Source organism: Rhinopithecus roxellana, chromosome 11, assembly GCF_007565055.1.
Source record: "Rhinopithecus roxellana isolate Shanxi Qingling chromosome 11, ASM756505v1, whole genome shotgun sequence".
Classification (NCBI taxonomy): domain Eukaryota; kingdom Metazoa; phylum Chordata; class Mammalia; order Primates; family Cercopithecidae; genus Rhinopithecus; species Rhinopithecus roxellana.
Genome location: NC_044559.1, coordinates 3,666,000 through 3,686,374, shown reverse-complemented (window position 1 = coordinate 3,686,374; position 20,375 = coordinate 3,666,000). Strand labels below are relative to the sequence as shown.

General features: G+C 47.8%; 2 protein-coding genes across 20 annotated transcripts in view; one reads left to right on the top strand and one right to left on the bottom strand.

Annotated features, from left to right (window-relative positions):
- MAPK8 (mitogen-activated protein kinase 8) overlaps positions 1-6,692 on the top strand; it is a 130,590-nt gene extending 123,898 nt beyond the window's left edge. For 8 of the 15 annotated variants that reach the window (XM_030940779.1, XM_030940783.1, XM_030940781.1 and 5 more), the window contains one exon: positions 2,203-6,692. In XM_030940779.1, the coding sequence (XP_030796639.1) occupies positions 2,203-2,348 (146 nt within the window). In that variant the 3' untranslated portion in view covers positions 2,349-6,692. Of the gene's footprint in view, positions 1-2,197 lie in introns of all 15 variants that reach the window. The other 7 variants (XM_030940791.1, XM_030940793.1, XM_030940792.1 and 4 more) reach the window with 2 other exon arrangements.
- Positions 6,693-13,298: 6,606 nt separating this feature from the next.
- ARHGAP22 (Rho GTPase activating protein 22) overlaps positions 13,299-20,375 on the bottom strand; it is a 216,395-nt gene continuing 209,318 nt past the window's right edge. For all 5 annotated transcript variants that reach the window (XM_030941408.1, XM_030941409.1, XM_030941410.1 and 2 more), the window contains 2 exons: positions 17,558-18,437; positions 13,299-13,887 (listed from right to left, as the gene is read on the bottom strand). In XM_030941408.1, the coding sequence (XP_030797268.1) occupies positions 13,659-13,887; positions 17,558-18,437 (1,109 nt within the window). In that variant the 3' untranslated portion in view covers positions 13,299-13,658. The remainder of the gene's footprint in view (positions 13,888-17,557; positions 18,438-20,375) is intronic.

The window sequence follows — 20,375 nt, the reverse complement described above, 5'->3', positions numbered from 1 at the left end:
AGTGGCACAGCTGGAGTGCCAGATGTTTGAGTAAATGTAGTAATCTCATGAGTTAGAGCAGTTGTATTTGTTCTTAATTTGTAAGTGAATAATTTGAATCTTAGTCCAACACTTGCTTATGATCACAAAATAAGTCAGTGGAAAAGAAATTGAGGTTTCTAGACATTTTCTGGATCCTCAGTTATAGCTTGCAAAGACGAGTATTAGCAAATTAAGCTGTTATGAAAATATTCCGTTCTTGATTATGTACTAAAACAAAAGGAGTAGTGCTTGGTAAATCAAAATATCAGATAACCATAGTACCATTTCCACTTGATTTTTAAAATGAATTTTATTCTTTTTCCCCTTTGAGTGCCTTCCTATCTTTATTTTGGTTTGGCTAATAGTAAAGTATGTTTGCCTGCTTTGAGTGTGTAGAGACTCACTTGAAAGAGGAATGACCCACCTGAGACTAACGATTTTCCATATTATCACCATTCAGATATTTGAGAATTTACTGTATTGCTTTAAAGAGAAAACAAGTGTGGTTTTTTTTTTCCTTAGGTACTTGATTTTTAGATTAAAAAGTTAATGCATTTAAAATTTAATTTTTATCAGATTAAAACATTTGGATAAAATAATAGACCCTGAACTAGAGGCATATGTAAAAATTGTATATGTTGGAGCCCTTTTATGGTCTGAATGTTTCAGTACAAGTCTTAGAAACTAGCCATTGTGTACTATGTATGTTACACAGATGTATTATACTGTTCAGTCAGAAAAGGCTCATTCCAAGTATTGACTGAACTAAAAAGAATATACTCTCTTAGTTTCACTCTGACTGGGAAGCTAATGGACTTTTCTTGGGTCTAGGAGATTATCACCTATTTTACCTCTCATCTCTCAGGCCTGAAATACTCATCCTGCTTTTCTCTTCCGTTTCAACTCCCATCACCTGCTTTGTCTCTTGTGGTTCCATTCCTTTCTGTCTCCCAGTACCCCCCCTAAAGATTTTCCTATTCCCACTACACTGCCAGTTTTCTTTTTGCATTTGAAGAAAAGCTCGCAGAGGACCTTTCGTATTGAAGTGTTTTATTGCTTACCTGAACAGAATGGAGGGATGATCTCAAATACAGATGCTGGATTCAGGAGCAGTGGTTTTCAGCCCATTTGGTTTCAGCATCATTGGGTGCCTGAACCTCACCCTCAGAAATTCTGCTCAGTGTTCCGTTTGAAGACCATTGATTTTATTTCATAAATGTATCCTTGAGAACTTTTAAGTAACTTGCGTTATTCAAATTTGGAATGACCTTTATTTAGTGTTCATGTGGTTTAAAAGTACTTAGCCTAGTGCATGAGTTACCTTTTTTCTCTATCCCCCAGCGTAAGTCATTCCTGTCCCCTTCCCAAACCAATCTCCTTGAGAGGATTTCTGTCTCAAGCTCAGGTATTCGTGTTACTTTTCAAAATTTAGGAAGTCCTTGTTAGGTAATACTTTCGGCAAAAGAAACTGTTTGCTCCTACTTTATCTATTTAATAAATCCATATTTCTACTTATCAAGTATTAGAGTAGAAATAAGAAGACCCAAGTTTACTTAACTAGGCCATTTGAGTGACACTAGCATGTCCCATAACCTCATATAAACTGGGGCAGTTGAATTAAGGTTTCTTCCTGTTAAAATTATTTTATTCCTTGTCTTGGCACTTGCTTTAAAACAAGATGTGCCAGAAGTACATCTTGTTTCAAATTTGAATCATTTGAATTTTTCCTTTTTAGTGCGAAGCTATAAAGACTTTTTTGTAGGGAAGTAGCTTTTAACTGTTGTAGTTATACAGTCCTTTAAGATCTTCTGTCCAAAAAAAGGCATTACAGACAGTTTTGCATGTCTTATCAGCAGTATTCACACATACCCTGAAGCCCATTTGTGGATCTTGCTGCAGGACCATTTCTAAATGTGGCTCAGATGTAAATTCTTGTCTTAAACTGAAAAACACATTCATTGAAAGGATAGGACTCCACGATTCTAGACATTTTCAGAATTCTCACCTCATAGCTGTCAATGAAGAGTGTTTTTTAGTGTGTTGGATATCATTTGCGATTATTTTTAGTGAGCCTTCTAAACCCAAGAGAAAAAATTACCACTAGAGGCAGGCAGTGCAGTGCAAGTAGCTTGATCTGCAGCTGTCTGCAACTGATTTGCTGTTTTGTTTCTCATAGCACAGGTGCAGCAGTGATCAGTGGCTCTCAGCATCCATCGTCATCGTCGTCTGTCAATGATGTGTCTTCAATGTCAACAGATCCGACTTTGGCCTCGGATACAGACAGCAGTCTAGAAGCATCAACTGGGCCTCTGGGCTGCTGTAGATGACTACTTGGGCCGTGGGGGGGTGGGAGGGACGGGGAGTCGGTTAGTCATTGATAGAACTACTTTGAAAACAATTCAGTGGTCTTATTTTTGAGTGATTTTTCAAAAAATGTAGAATTCATTTTGTAGTAAAGTAGTTTATTTTTTTTAATTTCAAGTGATGTAATTTAAAACCTAAGTTGTGTTTCAAAACAGCAACAAAACTGTATTGTATTTTTTGCTGTAATTAACTGTATAATGTAAACCGAATTATTTTATCATGTTTTAAATTTTTTGCATATTTGCTTTATCTTATGCTGCTGATTTTTTTAACTGAATTTGTAAGATTTTGTTTATCAAAGCAACTATTATGTGGTGACTTGCCTATATCATGAATTATTTAAGATTTTTATAGTTTTTTTTATTAGAATTTATTTCAGATGTTTTGTTCATGATACTATCCTTCAGGGTTATGTGCTTATCAATGAAATAACCCCAGAGGAGTGAGGGAAAATAACTTGTAGCCAGTTATATTCAGGAATAACTACTGTAAATGATGAACGTGTTAGGAGACCTCCAATATTTGCTACTTGCCAATCCTAATTTAGTTACAAGAATTGGTAGGCAATCCTACTCAATTTTGGCAAAAGCCCTGTCATCTAAGTGGCAGAATAACTCAGAGCATGTCTTTGAAGATGCTGGGTGTCTACCACCACCTTATGTCCCCACCCTACCCAACAGAAATAAGTAAAAAGAACATGGTGTATTCTGCAAATTTGTGGCATGCTCAGTTTATGATCACATAAAGTCAAGAGGATACTTCATGAATAACACATTTCAATGCAAATAAACAGATGGTTCACTTCTACTAGCTATGAGCCTGTTTTTGTATACACTGAGTTAATCTACTCAGGCTGTAGGTCCCAGCAATGTTCTAGAGTCTAGTCTTTCCCTCTCCTGCAGCTTCGGGCCCTTGGACCTTTCCGGTTTCCTATTACTTGGAGTGTCTGTCAGTTGAACACCAGTTGTTCTGGTGTTTCTGGCCATTTGATTCTACTTGTAGCATAATCATATTTATACTAGCTATTGGGAGGTTCCAAAGCCTACCTAGATTTGTGCAGGTGATGTATCAAATGAGCAATATATACCGTTCATCTGAAAATAGTAGCACACAGCCATATATAGGATGTCATTTTCTAAGGACTGTTTCTTCACATTGAGCAGAGCAGGCATAAATGGTGGTTATTTAGTCTGAGTCTTTTATTTTTTTATACCTGATTTTCAACATAACATGCAATGTGGATGTCGAGTAGTGTAAGAATGGTGCTGCTCCTGACAAGTGTATGTTAACTGTTTACATTTTCTATCTGCAGAATTATTTCTCTATAACTGAACTTTTCCCAAGTAAAATGTCTTTGAAGTCTCTTTATTTCTGAAATACGTTGTCTGTAATAGACCCAGGCACCTTTTAAATGATCTCTGGAACAAGAGGGATTTCATGTAATGAACTAGGAAATGCATACTCACATAAGCAGCAAGGTTCTAGGCAGAAAGCCCCTTGGAATTCGTGACCAACGGGAAGAACAGGTGTGGCTTAACATGCAGTGTCCGAAAATTTGCTTGGCATTTTATCCATATATTTAGTGCAAAATTCCTTTTGAATGAGATATTTTGCATCCTTGTTAATGTGCAATATTTAAGATTAAAATACATTAGCCTTTTTATATACTTTGAAATAGCAGGTTTGTTTTTGATGGCTTAGAGTCATGATTTCCAGCTTCCCAGCCTTTTTATCAGTCCCTTTTCTAATACAACAAGGTGCATTAATTTGATTAGACAAATTAGAGTTTTAAGACTATAACACCTCTTGAATTGTAGACAGGAAATATTGGATTCACAATTTTAGCAGAAATTTGAGAATGAGTGTTTATATTAATTTGACAATTAGCTGTATTTTCTGTAACGTAGATTATGTCACTGTTGCACTTTCACAGCAGACGTGCTTTCAGAAGGTTCTCACATTTTATCCTTGATTGCTGATAAGCCATCTCTATTGATACAGATTTTGGTTAAGTAAGGAAAACCAGGTGTCTGACTGTATCATTTGTTGTAAACGCCAGCTGCCACTTGCCAACCATCATGTTCAGTTCAATTCAAAGAAAACAAACTCGTATTACTTAGTGTAAACTAAAATATTTAACAAATTATATCCTAAAAACAAGATCTCTTTGTTAAATGTTGTGTGCCCTAGGTTTTAAATTACTACATCTAAATACAATTTTGCTCTTAAATTTGTTAAGCTAAATAGGTATTGGTTCTTTTTATTTTGGAATCCTTTAAGCATCTTAAACATTTTTTTTCCCAAGAGAAGTTACAAGTAACATTTCTGTCAGGTAGTACTTGTGTGAAACCACCTTTCTTCTATAATTTTGATTTTTCAATTTTATATACTTAATATACTCACTGTCTTACTATCAGGAAGTTATTTTGACCAAGATTTTTATTATCTTCATAGATTAAGAAAGAGATGCTAATTCTTTACCTGTGTCTTCCTGGTTACTGTTCTCTTCCCTCTAATATATACTGGCCATTTGTAAAACCATTGTATTGTTGGGATCACTTAGTTATACTGTACGCAAATAGAGCATCTCAGCTCTGTCATACCGCTTGCTGAACAGTTTTCAGTGTGTCCTGCACCTTTGGCTGCTGGTTGTTCCTGACGTGCACTCTTCCAAGTTGGTAAAGGCACAGTGTGTTCATACCAGGTGTTCCTAAGAGAAACACCAGCCTGTTAAATGAGAAGCCTACACACAACCCCCTTAACAATCCAGAGAAGCTTGACAATGTGCAAAGAAGCACTCTTTCCTGCCAGCCTTGTCATTGTTCTGTTCTATGCTAATCCTGCTGTGTTGTCTGAAAGATGGAGGGAAGAGGACATCATTGTCTGATAGTGAAATCAGCAGCAGGAAAGTGAAGCTCTTTCCTTGGTTACAGATAAGATGGTTTACACTATTGGCCAGTATCTGCTACACATATGAAGACTTAACTATTCAGTGTTTGCCTAGGCACTAGCCTGCACAACATTTTGAGGTTAAAACATAGTATATTTTCAAAAATATTGTTGTAGTTTGTGAGTGTCGTTCATTAGTTACACATTAGCTATAGAGTGGATGCATGAAGCCCCAAGACACCAGTAAACTCTTCTTACCAGTAGGTAAACCAAACACCACCATTCTGTCATTAGCGGCCCTCTTAAATGTTGCCTCTCCATATCCTGTTGCATTTTTTGTGTGCGTTGTGTTTCTACTGATCTCTCTTAGGTTTTTCCGGAATCAAAGGAAACTAATTTTTCCTTAATAGCAAGAAAGATGAAGAGGTAAAGGGCATTGAAGCAGAAATGTATAGTTTGGGGTACAATTAGAAAACTCATAAGGAAAACAAGTCCTAATTAATTTCAAACTGACTGCTCTTCGTTAAGTGCTCTTAAGGAGAGTCTAGTAAGAGTAATACTTTCTGGCCATTTCTAGTTTAGATTCTCTTCGTTACTGAAACTTTTGAGAAATATTACCTGTGGATTAATTTTGCACAATGTCCTATTCTCATAATGACTTACAAATTAAACTAGGCTTTTATTGAACTACCTCACACTAATTTTCTATGCTTTCCCAAGTAAGCTGTTGCCCTGTTAGATCTTTACTGAGTGAATTATAAATGTGTGTTAAATACTTTTTAGCCAATGTTGAAACAATACCAGTAAGTATGTAAAGTATATACCTTACATCAGTAAGAGACACATGTAAAATCTTTCACTGTGTATCTTGGAAAATTGTGTTAGATGTGCTCGTTGACATTATTACTGTTTTGTAAGTAGAAACCTGCTCGTGATACCAGTCCATTCTTTACATTTTACAAAAGGAGTAAATCTTAGTAAAATTTTACGAAGAAATAAATTACTTTTGTAGGCCCAATATTTGGTATATTTTTGAGAAGCTGTTAATCTTTTAGCTGAATAATGAAGTTAGACTGAATTATGTGTCTCCCTGGACTGTGGCATCTACTTTCTCATTACAGTTTATCCTGGCCAGCAGGGTGTCACACCTGGAAACCTGAGTATGATAACTGACATTTGCTTTTCTTCCTCTGCGATGTCATTCCTCCTCCATTCCTCTCCTTCCCTGTGTTCCGTTCCCTCTCCTTTCTTCTAGACAAAACAAAATGGGGCACTTTTTAGGGAATGCTGAGATCATTATTGTGATTTTTCATCATTCATGCCCTAGTCATTAAACATGCACCACTGGAATGTAAACAATGTTATCTAGTATGTCAATTGGTTATAATATTTTAAATAAAAAAAAAGTGGTATGAAAATTATGAAATTAAGAGTTTTTTCATTGAAAACAAAATCTGTGGTAAAGTTTCTCTTGGCAATTTTAGGATTGCCTGTGGATTGAGAGAAATGGGGTCTTTCTAGGACCAGTTTCTTAGATTTGGATCTTATACAGATTGTGAAGAGCCTAAACTTTAACCCTGATTATCTGGTTGATCTAGTCTTGGATTTCTTGTGTTTGAAATTGCTGGATAAACTTTATCTAACAAAGGAACTTTGCTTCAATGCCCTTAACCTAGTTTGTGGTAGACATATGAGAGAATAGCCATCATGACCACTTGGCAAAAATAAGTACTTAAAATTGGGGTCTGTTTCAAAACGAGATTTTAGCTTTGAATGTTTCCAACTTTTGCCATGCTTATTTGCTCTTTGCCTACATTGGGTGTGCTGCTGTGTGGGAATATAGGGTCCCTGCTGCATACCTTCCCAGCTGCTGTGATGACGCCACTCCATCTTGCACAGTTCCTGCTCCAAATGACCCTTGTACCGTGCCGTCTCTGCCCTCACCTGAACTCACACTGCCCTTCTCTGAGGAGCGGAGAGGAAGGGGCTGGTCTTTTAGCTGCCCGTGGCTGCTGAGCTGTTTCATCACCATCATAGAGAGGCCTCCCAGGAGAAACTGGGTAGCAGAAGCAAGTGTCAGAATGTTGAGAATAAACTTTTTACTTTTTTTCATTTTCACCAGTTGTAAAGTGGAATAATTCATCCTTGTTAATTTAGGTACTTTCTTTTTTCTTTTTTATTATTGTTCCTAAAAAGGTCTGTTGATCTAAGTGAAGATTGATTTGTGGTGATTTTGTGGTTTAAGAAAATTTTTTTTAGCTGTTACAGGTTATATACCAGTATTTCTTTGGACTTCATTTGAAACCAAGATACTTCAAATATGCAGTGTAAATTTTAGGTTTCTAGCATGTACTTTACTTAATTTCATCTATTAATGGAAGCATATAGGTGATATAGATGTGTGCCGGAAGCTGGGAGTAGGAAATAGAAAATGGATGACAGAGTCTTGAAATGGTGTATATGGAAGACCAAGGACCTGGCTACAGGGATTGATTAGAGGAAATGAGGAGTTTCACAAAGAAACTGTGTTTTGAGCCTTGGCATAAAGAAGGTTTGGAGAAGAGTATTCCAGGCTGAAGGAAAGGCAAGTAGATTTAAGTGAGTGCACGGGCAAGCACTGAGGAACGGCCTGGCATGGGTGCGGGTACAGGGAGAAATGGGAGAGAAGACTGACACGTTGGAGTTTGGAATTGAAACAAGCTGAGGATCGGACCTGAAAATATCAGGAATTGCCTTTATTTTGTAGGTAATAGGAACCCATGGTAGTTTGTGAGGAGGAAAAGCAGTATTATGACCCAACCCTTGTTTTAGGATGATCACTGCCAAGAGAAGCAAGTGCAGTTAGGCTGGAGGTGTGGAGATTGGTGACTGATCAGCTGAAGATACCCAGTTGAGAGAAGGGAAGAAAGGGACTCATTTAGATGTATTGCCATGGCATAGGTGAAGTCGCCAAGCTTAGCGTTTGAAGCTGGTGGAAGACTGTGAGCCCAGTGATTGGGTGGCACACCAGAGATGGTGCAAGGAAAATACATGCAGTGTGTTTTGCAATTTGTACATCTCAGTTTGAAGTATCCATGACAGAATGCATGTCAGGTATGGCATCAACTCCAACTTACCGCTCCAGGAGTGGGAGGAAGGGAACGATTGGTTTGCTCCCTCACCTGCCTGTAGACCGCTGCTATCGTAGTTTCTTTTCTTGTGAGATCTGTGTCATTTGCTCGTATGGCCCTTGCACTATTTTTGTTAGTATCATTTTGTGGACAGAGGAAGATAGTGGAAAGATTCCTGTTGGATATCCCATATGTAAAACTTTAGAGTTACCTAGAGAAGTGCAAGTGGGGCCTAGTTCGAGTGAGTGGAGAAGCAGGTAGTGAAAAGGACTTGAAAACTTGGCTGGAAATATAAAGAAATCATGACCGTGTCTTGAGAGAAGTGAGGGGTAGACTGAGGGATCAGAAGAGTTCAAAGGGAGAAAAGAGTTCAAATGGAGTCTTGCTGTTGCCCAGGCTGGAGAACAGTGGCACAATCTCTGCTCACTGCAACCTCCACCTCCAAGGTTCACACCATTCTCCTGCCTCAGCCTCCTGAGTAGCTGGGACTACAGGTGCCCGCCACCACACCTGGCTAATTTTTTTGTATTTTTAGTAGAGACGGGGTTTCACTGTATTAGGCTGGTCTCGATCTCCTGACCTCATGATCTGTCCACCTCGGCCTCCCAAAGTGCTGGGATTACAGGAGTGAGCCACCATGCCCGGCCAGGCACATGTGTTTTTATGAGACAAGGTCCTGGAAAGGTTGGGGTCTTTCACCTGGACCTGCGGGTCCAGGTGAGCTTAGTCAAGATGGAGAATTTAGATCACCTTAGACAAGTGTCAATCTGGCTGAGCCATGCCTCTTACTGTTACTTGACAGCATCCTGTGTTCTCATCTTCTCTTGATGCCTCACGCTGGGATCCCCTGGATGGAAGAGCCTGTCCTACTGGAGATAATGCCTGGCAAGTAGGTGTTCCAGAAATGGTGGGCCGGGTAAGCTAATGACTAGAACCTATCCTTTACACCATTTCTGTCCTCTGAAAATGCAACATTCATGGCCCTCAAAGTGTGACATAAGGACACTGCATGCAGCGCTGCGATATTATAGTGATGTGAGCATGGGCTCTGGTGCCAAATACCCACATAGCATCCTGACCTCACTGGCTGCCTCACTCCCTGCAAGTGCCTCAACTCGGGCTGTGCTCTGTCATCTGTCCTGTGGGAAGCCTAATGTCACCTGGCAGTGTTGCTGGGAGGATTTGGCGTGTGCATGCAGGGCAGGGACTGGCCAGCGCTCGGTGGGTGCTGGCTACCGCCATCATCCTGCCTGGCATCAGAGTCAGCTCAGCACCCTGGCATACAGGTTCGTCAAGTCAAACATCTGTCCCTCATGTCTGTTTGAATGTGTCTCTAGGCAAACATACCCAGAAGAGTTTGATGTGAACTAAATGCTGTGTTTCCCTCGATTTGATGTGTCACAAGGAAGAGATGTTCTAGATCCTGAAGCCCACCCCCCACCTGCCTCCAGTGTGCAGCTGAACCAATGAACCCACGTGCTGACCCCGAGGCTCCCCATCCCCATGGCCATGGCCACCACTAGACCTGGGCCTAGAGAAGTGGGCCCAGACTACTACTCAGTCCCCTGTGAAATGGGCCCAGACCCTGCCCCTTGTCTCCTTTTACCACAGTGGACAGACAGACATCAAAAGCTCACTGAAAGAAGGGAAAGAGGAAATAATCATAGAAAAACAGGAATTCTCTACCAGGAATTTTGGGTCAGCTGCTGCTGGTTTCCTAACCTGGTGAACTTTTTAACCAGCTATGGGGTGAGTGCAGGGGCTTGAGATTTATGAAACCATCGGGTTAAGACCCAATGCCCAGATAGCATAGAGATTTAGCTGTCTTGGAGTGGGGTCATCAAGCCAGCTTGTCACACGTGGCAGGGGCAGGATCTGCATCTGGGCAGGCGGGCTCCGGAGCCTTCGCTTGGAAACTGCTGTGTTCTGCTTGAGCAGCTTTATGGGAATAAAAACGTCCCCTGCACAAAAGCTTCTGGGGCATGCTATGTAAGGTAAGCATGTTTGGCATTTTTCAAGACTTCTCAAAGACCGCTTTGCATTCCTATGAACCTGCCTGCAACTCTCTCCCTGTCGTTTGGGTCATGCTCAGCAGTGTACAGACATGCTCAGGAGTTCCCATCTTTCAAAAGCTCTTTCCCCTTCCACTATCAAAATGGAAGTCAATTCATGTGAGTTAATGTAAAGCTCTCAAATCCTTTCCTATCTCCCTTAGAATAAAAACCTCTCACCATGGGCAATAGGCCCTCAGAGTGTCTGGTCCCTGCTGGGCTTTTCATGACCCTGTCCTACCCTACCCCACTTCTTCACAGACTGCAACATGTTGTGAGACCCCTGTGCTCAAGTGTTGCAGGGCTTGCTTTGGGAGACAGAAGTAGTAGCAATGTGGCTGGTAGAAAAGGACAGCAATCCTGGCACAGGTGGGGGTTCTTGGCGGAGGCAGGAGTAAAGAGAGGCAGCGGCAGTGTGTGGCAATGTCACGGCTGCTTAGCTGGGAACTCAAGACACTCGTGAGATAATTACTTAGGATACTGGGAGGGCTCTGCAGGGGCCTGGGGTTCTGCATCCAAAGGAGAGGGAGAGAGTCCGTGAAATGTTGTTACTGACTCCATTTTTACCCACAGACCAGGGAAACATGGATATATGGGTTCCATTCCAAAATTCCTTCAGGAATAAGATTCATTCCTGGTCCGTCACTCAAAAGCCAGTTGACAAGGAATCTTCCTTTTCTATTTCTGTTTCTCACACACATACCCTTAAAATTGTATTTTAACTTTAAAGAACATGTACATTCATTTGTTATTCTTTTAACATAAGCCAACTTTTTTTTTTTTTTTTTTTTTTTTTGGTATGAGACATTCACAATTTCCAGTATTTCTTTAAAGTCAAACACAAGTTTTACGACACTGTTGAAGTATTCTGAGAACAGAACCCCAGATTCTTCCCATTTCTCGCTATTGCATGTTTCATTCAACCATACTTAATTTGACAATATTTTTTAGCAATGTGCCTCTACTGAGTCTGTCTAAAGCATTCCAGGGTTTCGATGAATCAATTGCCTACCTTTTCATGTCCATAATTCATGTAATTCATGAGTCTACTTCATATTAAATGATGTAATTACAGTAACAAGTACAATGGGAATCTGTCAGTTTGGGACCAGGTTCAGCAAATGTAACTCAATTGAGAGAAGTGGGTAGTGGTGGGGATACTAGAGACCCCCTGACAGGTCAGCCTCATTCACTCAGTGTGCCTGACATTTAAGTCAGGTGTTTTACAGATGAGATGCCCAGTGCTGGTTACATAGAGATTGGAGAACAGAACTGAATAATCACGCCAATTCATTTCGAGATAAGAATGGCATTTGCAGATCCTACTTGGCCAACAGGTGGCAGATGTGGCTCAGGCATTCATGAGCTCCTATCGCTACTGGGGACTCGGCAGGAGCCTAAGCCTTTGCCAGGATTAGTGGTTGAGACAGACAGACAAGCTTCCTTTCATCATGGGAAACCCATTTCAGTCTCCTCTGCTCCTTCGATAGCCTGGTGGCATTTTCTCTCCAGGTCAAAATCAGCAGAATTCCATGGCTGTGGTGAGAGAACCCAACAGGGTCATCAGAACGTACTGCTGTTCCCACCCAGTTTCTCCAAGCCTCAGTTTCTCCTCTGAATATGGAGAATAGGGCCAATTTTCTACTTCATTGGGTTGCTGTGAGGACTCAAAGTCACCTCGTATTCTCTTCTCTCTCCTTGAATAGAGGGGAGGGAAGCATCTCAACCCCAGGGAAAAATCCCATCACCCAGACAGCTGGCTCGCCGTGTCAGTGGCTGAGCAAGGACAGATGCCACTCTCCCCAGACCCTCCTGAGCCCCAGCATCCAGACCTTGATGCTGCTGAGGGCCCTGAGCAGGTGCCCGCCTCCTGGTGGACGAGCCCCTGGTAGCTGCCTGGAGACAATGGGTAGCTGGCCACAGTGTGGGAGCCGCCCTGCCTGCTTCACCCTGCGGGCCTGCCTTCCTGGTAGGAAGCTGGCATTTCCTGGGAGGACTGAGCCCCTGGCATTTAAAGCATCAGATGTGGGCAATGTTTATACCTGACTTTAGGTGGAGCTGGTTGGGCCTGAGTGACGTTTCTAGTGGCCGTGGTCAGAAACTGGACGCTCTGGTGACCACTGCTCCCTGAACAAACCCCTGCAGGTTACTGCTCAGGGGCAGCGAGGGGCCAGCCACACATCAGGACGCCGTGAGGGGAACAGGTGAAGACAGCAGTGTGACACTGCTGGGCCCAGAGGCACTGCGTTGCTGCCTCCTGAAGCACAGCCCAGGAGCTCCAGCCGGGCCTGGCCTGGGTGCCCTGTGGTTGGGAAAGGCTTTCTGGAGGGATTTGCCCTAAAGGAGCCTTCAGGTCTGTGGATGAGCCAGAGGAGGGGGGTGAACAGCAGGGAAGGAGGGACTGGAAGGGCGCTGGGCAAGGGCCCAGGGTGAGGCATGGGCACCTGAAATATGGTGAACAGATGCTTCCCATGGCCTTGGCTCAGCCCTCCTGTAGAGCGGCCACACTTGCCCACACCTCGCCCAAGCACAGCACCTGCGCTGGGTGCGCACTCAGGCTCTGGCCCTGGAGCAGAGCTGGGGCCATGGTGGAAGGCCCAGGGGACCTCCCAAGACAGAAACTAGCTGCAGAGGTCCAGATGGCTAGGGGGCGGGGGAGTAAAGAAAGGCATCCCACCTTGAGCACACAGACACGAGAGCTGAAAGCACAAGGCTCCTGTCCCTCGGGGGGCTTCACATCCCACTTCACAATGCCTGTGCTAATCCACCCAGGGGCATACCTCAGGGCGCTCCTAGCCCTTGGAGAAACAGGAGTGGTCACCTACATCGCGCAGCATGAAAAATGAGCCAGGTAACAAGGCACTATGCTCTGTGAGCACATTTAATAAAGAAAGCTAACTGCTCCCAGTGGCTGCCTGGATCCTGTGGCAGAAATGGTGGGTGCCCTCCATTTCTGTGGCCATGAAGGACATTTCCTGGGTAAGGGCTAAGCGCTACTCTTGGTACTGTCCCCTTCTGACCCTCACCACGAGCTGCATGGTTGGAGCAGCATCTGATCCCATCTGGAATGTGTGGGGTCCCAACAGTCCCCACAGAGGTATCAGGATCTCTCTCTCCAGCTGGTTCCAGAGCGCCTGGCTGCTCCAGAGATACAGAGGCTTCTGACTCCGTGCATGGCTGGAGACCAACAGACGTAGCACAGAAGTAAGCTCTGCCATTCCTTTTACTTTGGGGCCCTGGCACCTTTTGCCCCAGCAGTTAAGCTTCCTAGGGTCGAAAAAAACTCTTCCATTTCCCTCTGCAACAGCTGGTTCCTCCTCTCCGCGTCCTCCCGCGCCCGCTCAGAGTTCCGCAGCTTTATTTCCAGCATGATGTATTTTTTCTTTTCCTGGTCCAGTTCTTCTTCTAACCGAGACATTCGTTTTCTCAGGTCAGCACTCCCTTCTTCGATTCTGAAAGTCAAGGAGAGATGCTGTTGGAGACTCTGCGGGCAGGTTCACTGTCCCATAGGTGTACCTGCTTGCGCTCACTGTGGGTTGAAGGGTCAGGCCAGGCCATGGCAGCAGGAGGACACCCCGGCTCATCTGCTCCTCACAAGAACCCCAGTACTTCACCCATGAGCAAACTGTCCCCTGCCATAGCTCCCCTCAGCGTGCGATCCTGAAATGTCAACACAAGGATCCATGCCTTCGGTGCCTCCCTGGGTCTGCATTTGCCCCTCCAGTGCAGTATGGGATTCCTGCCAGCTGGCAGGAACAGCACAGGCCCCTCCATAGGGAGGGTTGGGACTTGGACTGTCCCCTGACCTTTGCTCCTGTGCTGTGGCCTCCCTCCCACAGCTCCCCACACCGTCCCCACAATCCAGCCACACGTGGCGACCCACAGAAGATCCCGTGGGGTGGTCACTTCCATTCCTGCTTGCCTGTCATGTTCAGCTCAAGCGCCCCTAACATGATGCTGCTTCCTGTGATCCTCCCCAGCAGGTCCTAATGGTGCTCCTCTACGCCATCAGAGCCTATACCACATGCTTCCATGCAGGTTCATGCCGCAGTGTGCCAAGGTTGGCACGGCTGTCTTTTTGACCAGACGACCAGCTTCTGTCTGCTCGAAGGAACACACCTGAGCCCAGCCCCTGGGAACACATGCTGGATTTTAAGGCCAGCCTGGTGAACTGTGAGCCACATGGCTGTGGGCAGGACACAGGCCACACTGAAATGCAGAGGGTGACTGCTCCTCAGAGCAGTAACCATGGGCTGGAAGATGCCAGGGGCCCAGCACAGTGCCTGGTATGTGGTGCATGATGAACAAACACGGATTCCCCAACCCACCAAAATGAGGCCTCCATCCTCATCACTAAGCGTGCAGCATGGCCTGAGCCCTCCCCACCAGGAGCACAGGTAGCTGTCAGAGAGAAGCCACCTACCTCCCCACTGCTGCCCCTGGGCTTGGGCCTGGACCTCCCCTGTTCCTTCTCTGCCAGGCTCAAGACTCCAAGCCCCAACTACACGCTGATGACTCTGCACCATTTCATCAGCATCTCCAACTTAAAGGGTCCTGACCCTCATCTCCAGACCACTCTTCCATAGCCCTGGTGCACTCTCTTGGTGAATACCTTCCTTCAGCTGTTCAGCTGAACAATGATGTCCTCCCCTAAGTCCATTCCTTTTCTTGGCCCCATATCTGATCAGCTAGCAAAACCTTTTGGCTCTACCTTCAAAATATGCTCAGCACCTGGCCGCTTCCCCCACCTCCACCTGCTGCCCCATAGGGCCACACTCCCCATAGGTCAGGCCTAGACCCCCACACCTCCTAACTGGTCTGTTCTGCCCTTGGCCCCTGGCAAGCTCTGCTCGGCATGGCACCCAGGTGTGCCTGTCCAGTGCCCAATGTGCCAAGACCCTCCATCAGCTTCACACTTCATTCTCATCTCACTCTGCAAAAGACCAGAGCATTGCCCCTGCCCCACACATCTTCAGTCCCCACCTCCTAACTCTCCCCGCCTGTAGGGGTCCTGGGCTCAGTGTTGGCTACAGCTCTGGGGTCTCCTTCCCAGGGCCCTCCAACCTTCTACCCTGAGGCTCCTCTCCGCTCCCCTCCATGCTGCTCTATGTTCTCCTCCTTCATCTCCCTTCTAACACACCGCGTATTTTTCAAAAGTTATCATGCTTACGGTCTTTGTCTCCCTGCAACCCAAATAAGAATGTGGAGAGAGATTTGGATCAGTTTTTGCCACAGCTGTGGCCACCTGCACAGCATCTGGTACTTCACAGGAAACAGGTTCTCTTTTGGGAATGCACGAAGGAAGGCTGACTCCCCAGCAGGGCCCTGGGGAGGGGCTCTGTCCAGAGTCCTGGGGGCCAGGACAAGGCCAGCCTCACCCCACCCCCTACCCGATGGCTCCATACTTCCAGAGAACCGGACACACATTCCCCAATCACCTGCTGGACGGGACAGGTGCTAATGCCCTCGCCTTCCTTCCTGTGCTCAGAGACCCTCCTCACTCTAGACCCTCCCTCCAACCAAGACAAGAGCCCAGACCACTCTGCTAGTGAGGACAGGCCCTCCACAAGGGCTACCACTGCTGTCCCTTTCCCTCTGGGAACCTCATCTTACCTCCAGCCAGTAGGCAGGAGTTAATGCAAGCAGCAAAGGTTCCTGAGTGCTCCCATCCACTGAGTCATTTAACACTCAGTACAAATGGGTGAGGTCACTGGGGCCCAAAGATCCTGCCAGGGACACTCAGCCAATCCCTGGGGGAGCTGGGACTAGAATCCAGGTAGTCTGACCTGGAGTCCAACAGTCCTGCATCTCCCTTGAGAAACCAGACTTCAGAGCAGGCCAGAGGAGCTCCAGGGACTCAGCACACAACTGGCGAAGCTGGTCCAGTCCAGCCTTCTGCATGGACAGCTTTCTGCATGGTAAGAGTTCCCACATGCCCTGTAGTTTGGTCTGTGAGCTCATCTGCAGCAGATAGCATCTTCTACTATATTTCTGGAGGCCCTTGGGTTCTACTGATGCTATTTCCTTTCTCGGCTCCATCATATGGGTCCTTCCAGCCTTGGCTCAGGCACTGCCTGCTGTGACCTTCCCCATGGCAGGGGCCTCTGCCCTCAAGGTCCCCCCTCTCCTGTCTCTTCCTTTTGCAGACACGGCCCTCAAGGTCCCCCCTCTCCTGTCTCTTCCTTTTGCAGACACGGCCCTCAAGGTCCCCCCTCTCCTGTCTCTTCCTTTTGCAGACACGGTGCCTGCACATGCCTGGCACTCTCCAGCACCCAGAGAACAGCTGTCAGCAGAACAAAAGGGCAATGGCTGCCATTCCAGCTCCCAGTGGAAATCACAGGTTCAGAGTGGGCAACAGGAATGCCTTCCACCTCCATCCACTGCCTCTAATGGAAAAAGGAATTCCCTGCTAGTGGGTGGGACCCAGGTGAACAGGTCAGCCAACTAATGGGGACCTGCAGCCAGAGGGGCCAAGGAGTCTGCAATGCTAAGGGAAACCCCCTGCACTGGAAAACCCGGCCTCCAGGAGCTGAGGTTCCTCACTGCAGAGGGGAACCCCAGTCCTCATGGGAGGCTGGAACTCCGGCCCTCTGTTAGTGAGATTGCAAGTCTCAGGGTGCAGTACAACCATCCTGTGACAAGGGCGGGCACAAGGGCTTGGTTCAGCAGGGAAACTGGATTCTGATCCCATCAAGGAAGGGGTCCTCACTTCTAGCCTGGCTGGTCTGGGGCCTGGGCACTTCCCGGCGCCCAGCATCCAGGCTATGGGCCCCTGTACTGGGACAGGCCTAGGACCTGCCTCCAGGGGCTGCCCCCTCCTCCCTAGCTGCAGACTGCACACGGACTCTGTTCTCACCCCTATAGCAAAGGCCCCCCGTGGGCTGGGCGGGCATTCCCACTCACATGGAGTCAGCAGGCCTCTGCAGCACTGACTGCGTGCCAGACGGACTGCGTGCCAAGCCTGCCAGTCCCAGGGCTTTCCCAGAGCTAGGATTCCCCTCTCTGAGGCTGGCTTCCAGGGCCAGTGGCTGTCGAGTCAGAGGCCGACGCCCATGTGCCAAGAACACAGCTTTCCTGCAGGCTCCACCCGGTTACAGGAGACTCCACGGGGCAGCACGTTACCTTTTCACACTCCTCTCGTACTCAGTCCGCTGGCGGCACAACTCGGCCCTGAGCTCAGTGACCAGCCCCTGTAAGGCCTCGGAGCGGCGCGCGTGCTCCCGGTTGGCGCTGCCCGGCTCGCTTGGCTCACTGTTGCTGGCACCCGTGCCCGCCTCGTCCAGGCTGTGGTCCAGGTCCAGGGACTTGGGGTCCTCGCTGCTGCTGGGGAGCGGGGAGGGCTCCAGGGCCCAGTCGGTGTGCAGGGAGCTGCGGGCGGACGAGTCGCTGGCGCGGCAGGCCGTGCAGCTGCTGAGCGAGCCCCCCACCGAAGACTCGCTGGAGGAGGCCCCGGACCACACCATGCTGGCCACGCTGGGTATGCCGGGGACCACGCCCGGCGCGGGCACATTGTCGTAAGTGGAGAGTCTCTGCACGGAGCCCGAATCCTTGAGTCCGTCTCCCGATGAGGCCCGGCGGTGGCCACGCAGGGAGGACAACCCGTTCATGAACCAGTTCCCGCCGGAGGAGATGATGGGCACCTCCAGGGACGAGCCGCCCCCCTTCGGGCTTCCCGATCGGGATCCCGGCTGACGGAAGGAGGACTTCCAACTGGGCAGGGTCTGCACCTTCTTCCCAGGGCTGCACCGGCTCCCCGCTCCCATGGGGGCTGTTCTGGAGAGCACCGCCACGGCCGCTCCGTCCAGGGAAGAGGTCCTGTGCGCCGGCAGGCCGGGGTCGCAGGGTTCTCCCTGGCTGTCTCTGGTGACCTCCTCGGAGCCCCACCCCACTGCACATTGCGGGCCCCTGCGCGGGGAGGTGGACCCTTCCGGGGCCGGTGCCGTGAAAAGCTGACTGTGTTTGCGGATGAGGACAGTCATCAGGTGCTGGACGAGGGAAGTGCCTGCCGGAAAGAGAGGCGGAGAAGGGCCCTGCTGCCAGCCACCCGGCCCAGGGTCGCTCTGCCAGTCATGGGGACCCAGCTTCGTGGGAGCTGGCCCTGTAACCAGAGCCAGGCCGCCCCTCAAGGGAGCCTTCATCCGCCCAGAAGAAAGAACCACACACCCTTCAACTCCAGGCAGGACAGCAGGATGGGGCCGCAGAACCGTCTTCCTCAGGCACAGAGCCACAAGCCGGGGAGGAAGCACTGTGCCTGCGCTCACGACCTCCAGCCGGGGTGGGGTGAGGAAGCAGGCACCAGGGCTGCAGGGTGAGCAGGTGGCAGGTTGGAACTGGAACCTGGGACCTGAGATGCCAGAACTCTCTCGGCTGCCCCATGTCACCCCAGTGCTGCTGACAATGGCCATGCCTGAATGTCCACACTCTGGGAGCATAGGGCTCTGGGACAGGAAATAGAGCCATCTTTCCTGTGTGGGGGCACACACATACAATTGCACACACAGTGCACCCCGCCCACCCCTAAAATGCCCCCCTACAATCACACATACAATGCACCCCATTCACCCCCAAAGTCTCACACACACATACAATTGGACAAACAATACACCCACCCAGCCTCCCCAAATCCCCCAACACACAATTGCACATATAATGCCCACTCCCCAAAATCCCACACACATAAATTACACACACAGTGCACTCTGCCCAGGTTCCCCAAAGCTCATACACAAGTGAACACACAAATCCCCCACCCAGCCTCCCCAAATCCCTCCATACACAATCGCACAATGAACCCCACCCCCTCCCCAAAATCCCCCCCACACAACTGCACACACAATGCACCCTCCCCAAATTCCCCCATACACAATCACACACATAGTGCACCCTGCCCGTCCCCCAGAATCCCACATACATATAATCTCACACACACACAATCCCCCGTCTCTAGGCCAAGGCCCCCGAGATGCAGCCCCGGTGCTGGGAACTCAGTTCCTACGGTGGTGGGGTTGGGGGTCCACAGCGGAGGTGGGCAGTGCAGGAAGGACCATGGCATCTACCCAGTTGCCTCATTCCCTCCCGCCACCCTCACCACAAAGGCCAGACGCTAGGAGGTCCCCCGGGTGGGAGGGAGGGCTGAGTGCCGGGGGGACTCTCCCACTGAAGTTGACTAGGAATCTTGGAAGAAGTCAAGGAAAGAATTCTGAGGCCAAGAACATAGGTGAGGCAGGAACTCCATGAAGCAGGCAGGGCAGGCCTCCACCTCAAGCATCTGTACCACCAGGCAGGTGGGAGCTTGTGTTTTCCTGGCCTCATGGGGCCCTGGGGTGGGAGACCCAGCCAGGACAGACCAAAGTGGGGACTTCAGCAAAAGCACTCCACCATGTCCCTCCACATGCGATAAGGGCAAGAACAACCTCAGCTGTGGGCTTCCTGTCTGAGCAGCACGCCTCTCACGCATACTCCACTGGGGACAGTGTTCCATGGGCCCTATGAGGTGGGCTCTCTCTTCTATGGCAGCCTACACCTATGCCCTTTGCTAAGACTGGCTAACTGGCCTCTGGTGAGTCCCCTTGCCTCTCCTGGCCTCAGTTTCCTCATCTGTAAAGAGGGAGCGATTACCACAGCACAGGCTGGTTGTAAAGCCTGAAATGAGGTGATACAAACAAGGCACTTAGTAGAAGCTTACTGAAAGCAGCTGCTATTGCTGCTATTTTTTTTTTTTTTTTTTTTTTTGAGACGGAGTCTTGCTCAGTCGCCCAGGCTGGAGTGCAGTGGCGCGATCTCGGCTCACTGCAAGCTCCGCCTCCCGGGTTCACGCCATTCTCCTGCCTCAGCCTCCTGAGTAGCTGGGACTACAGGTGCCCACCACTACGCCCAGCTAATTTTTTTTGTATTTTTAGTAGAGACAGGGTTTCACTGTGTTAGCCAGGATGGTCTCGAT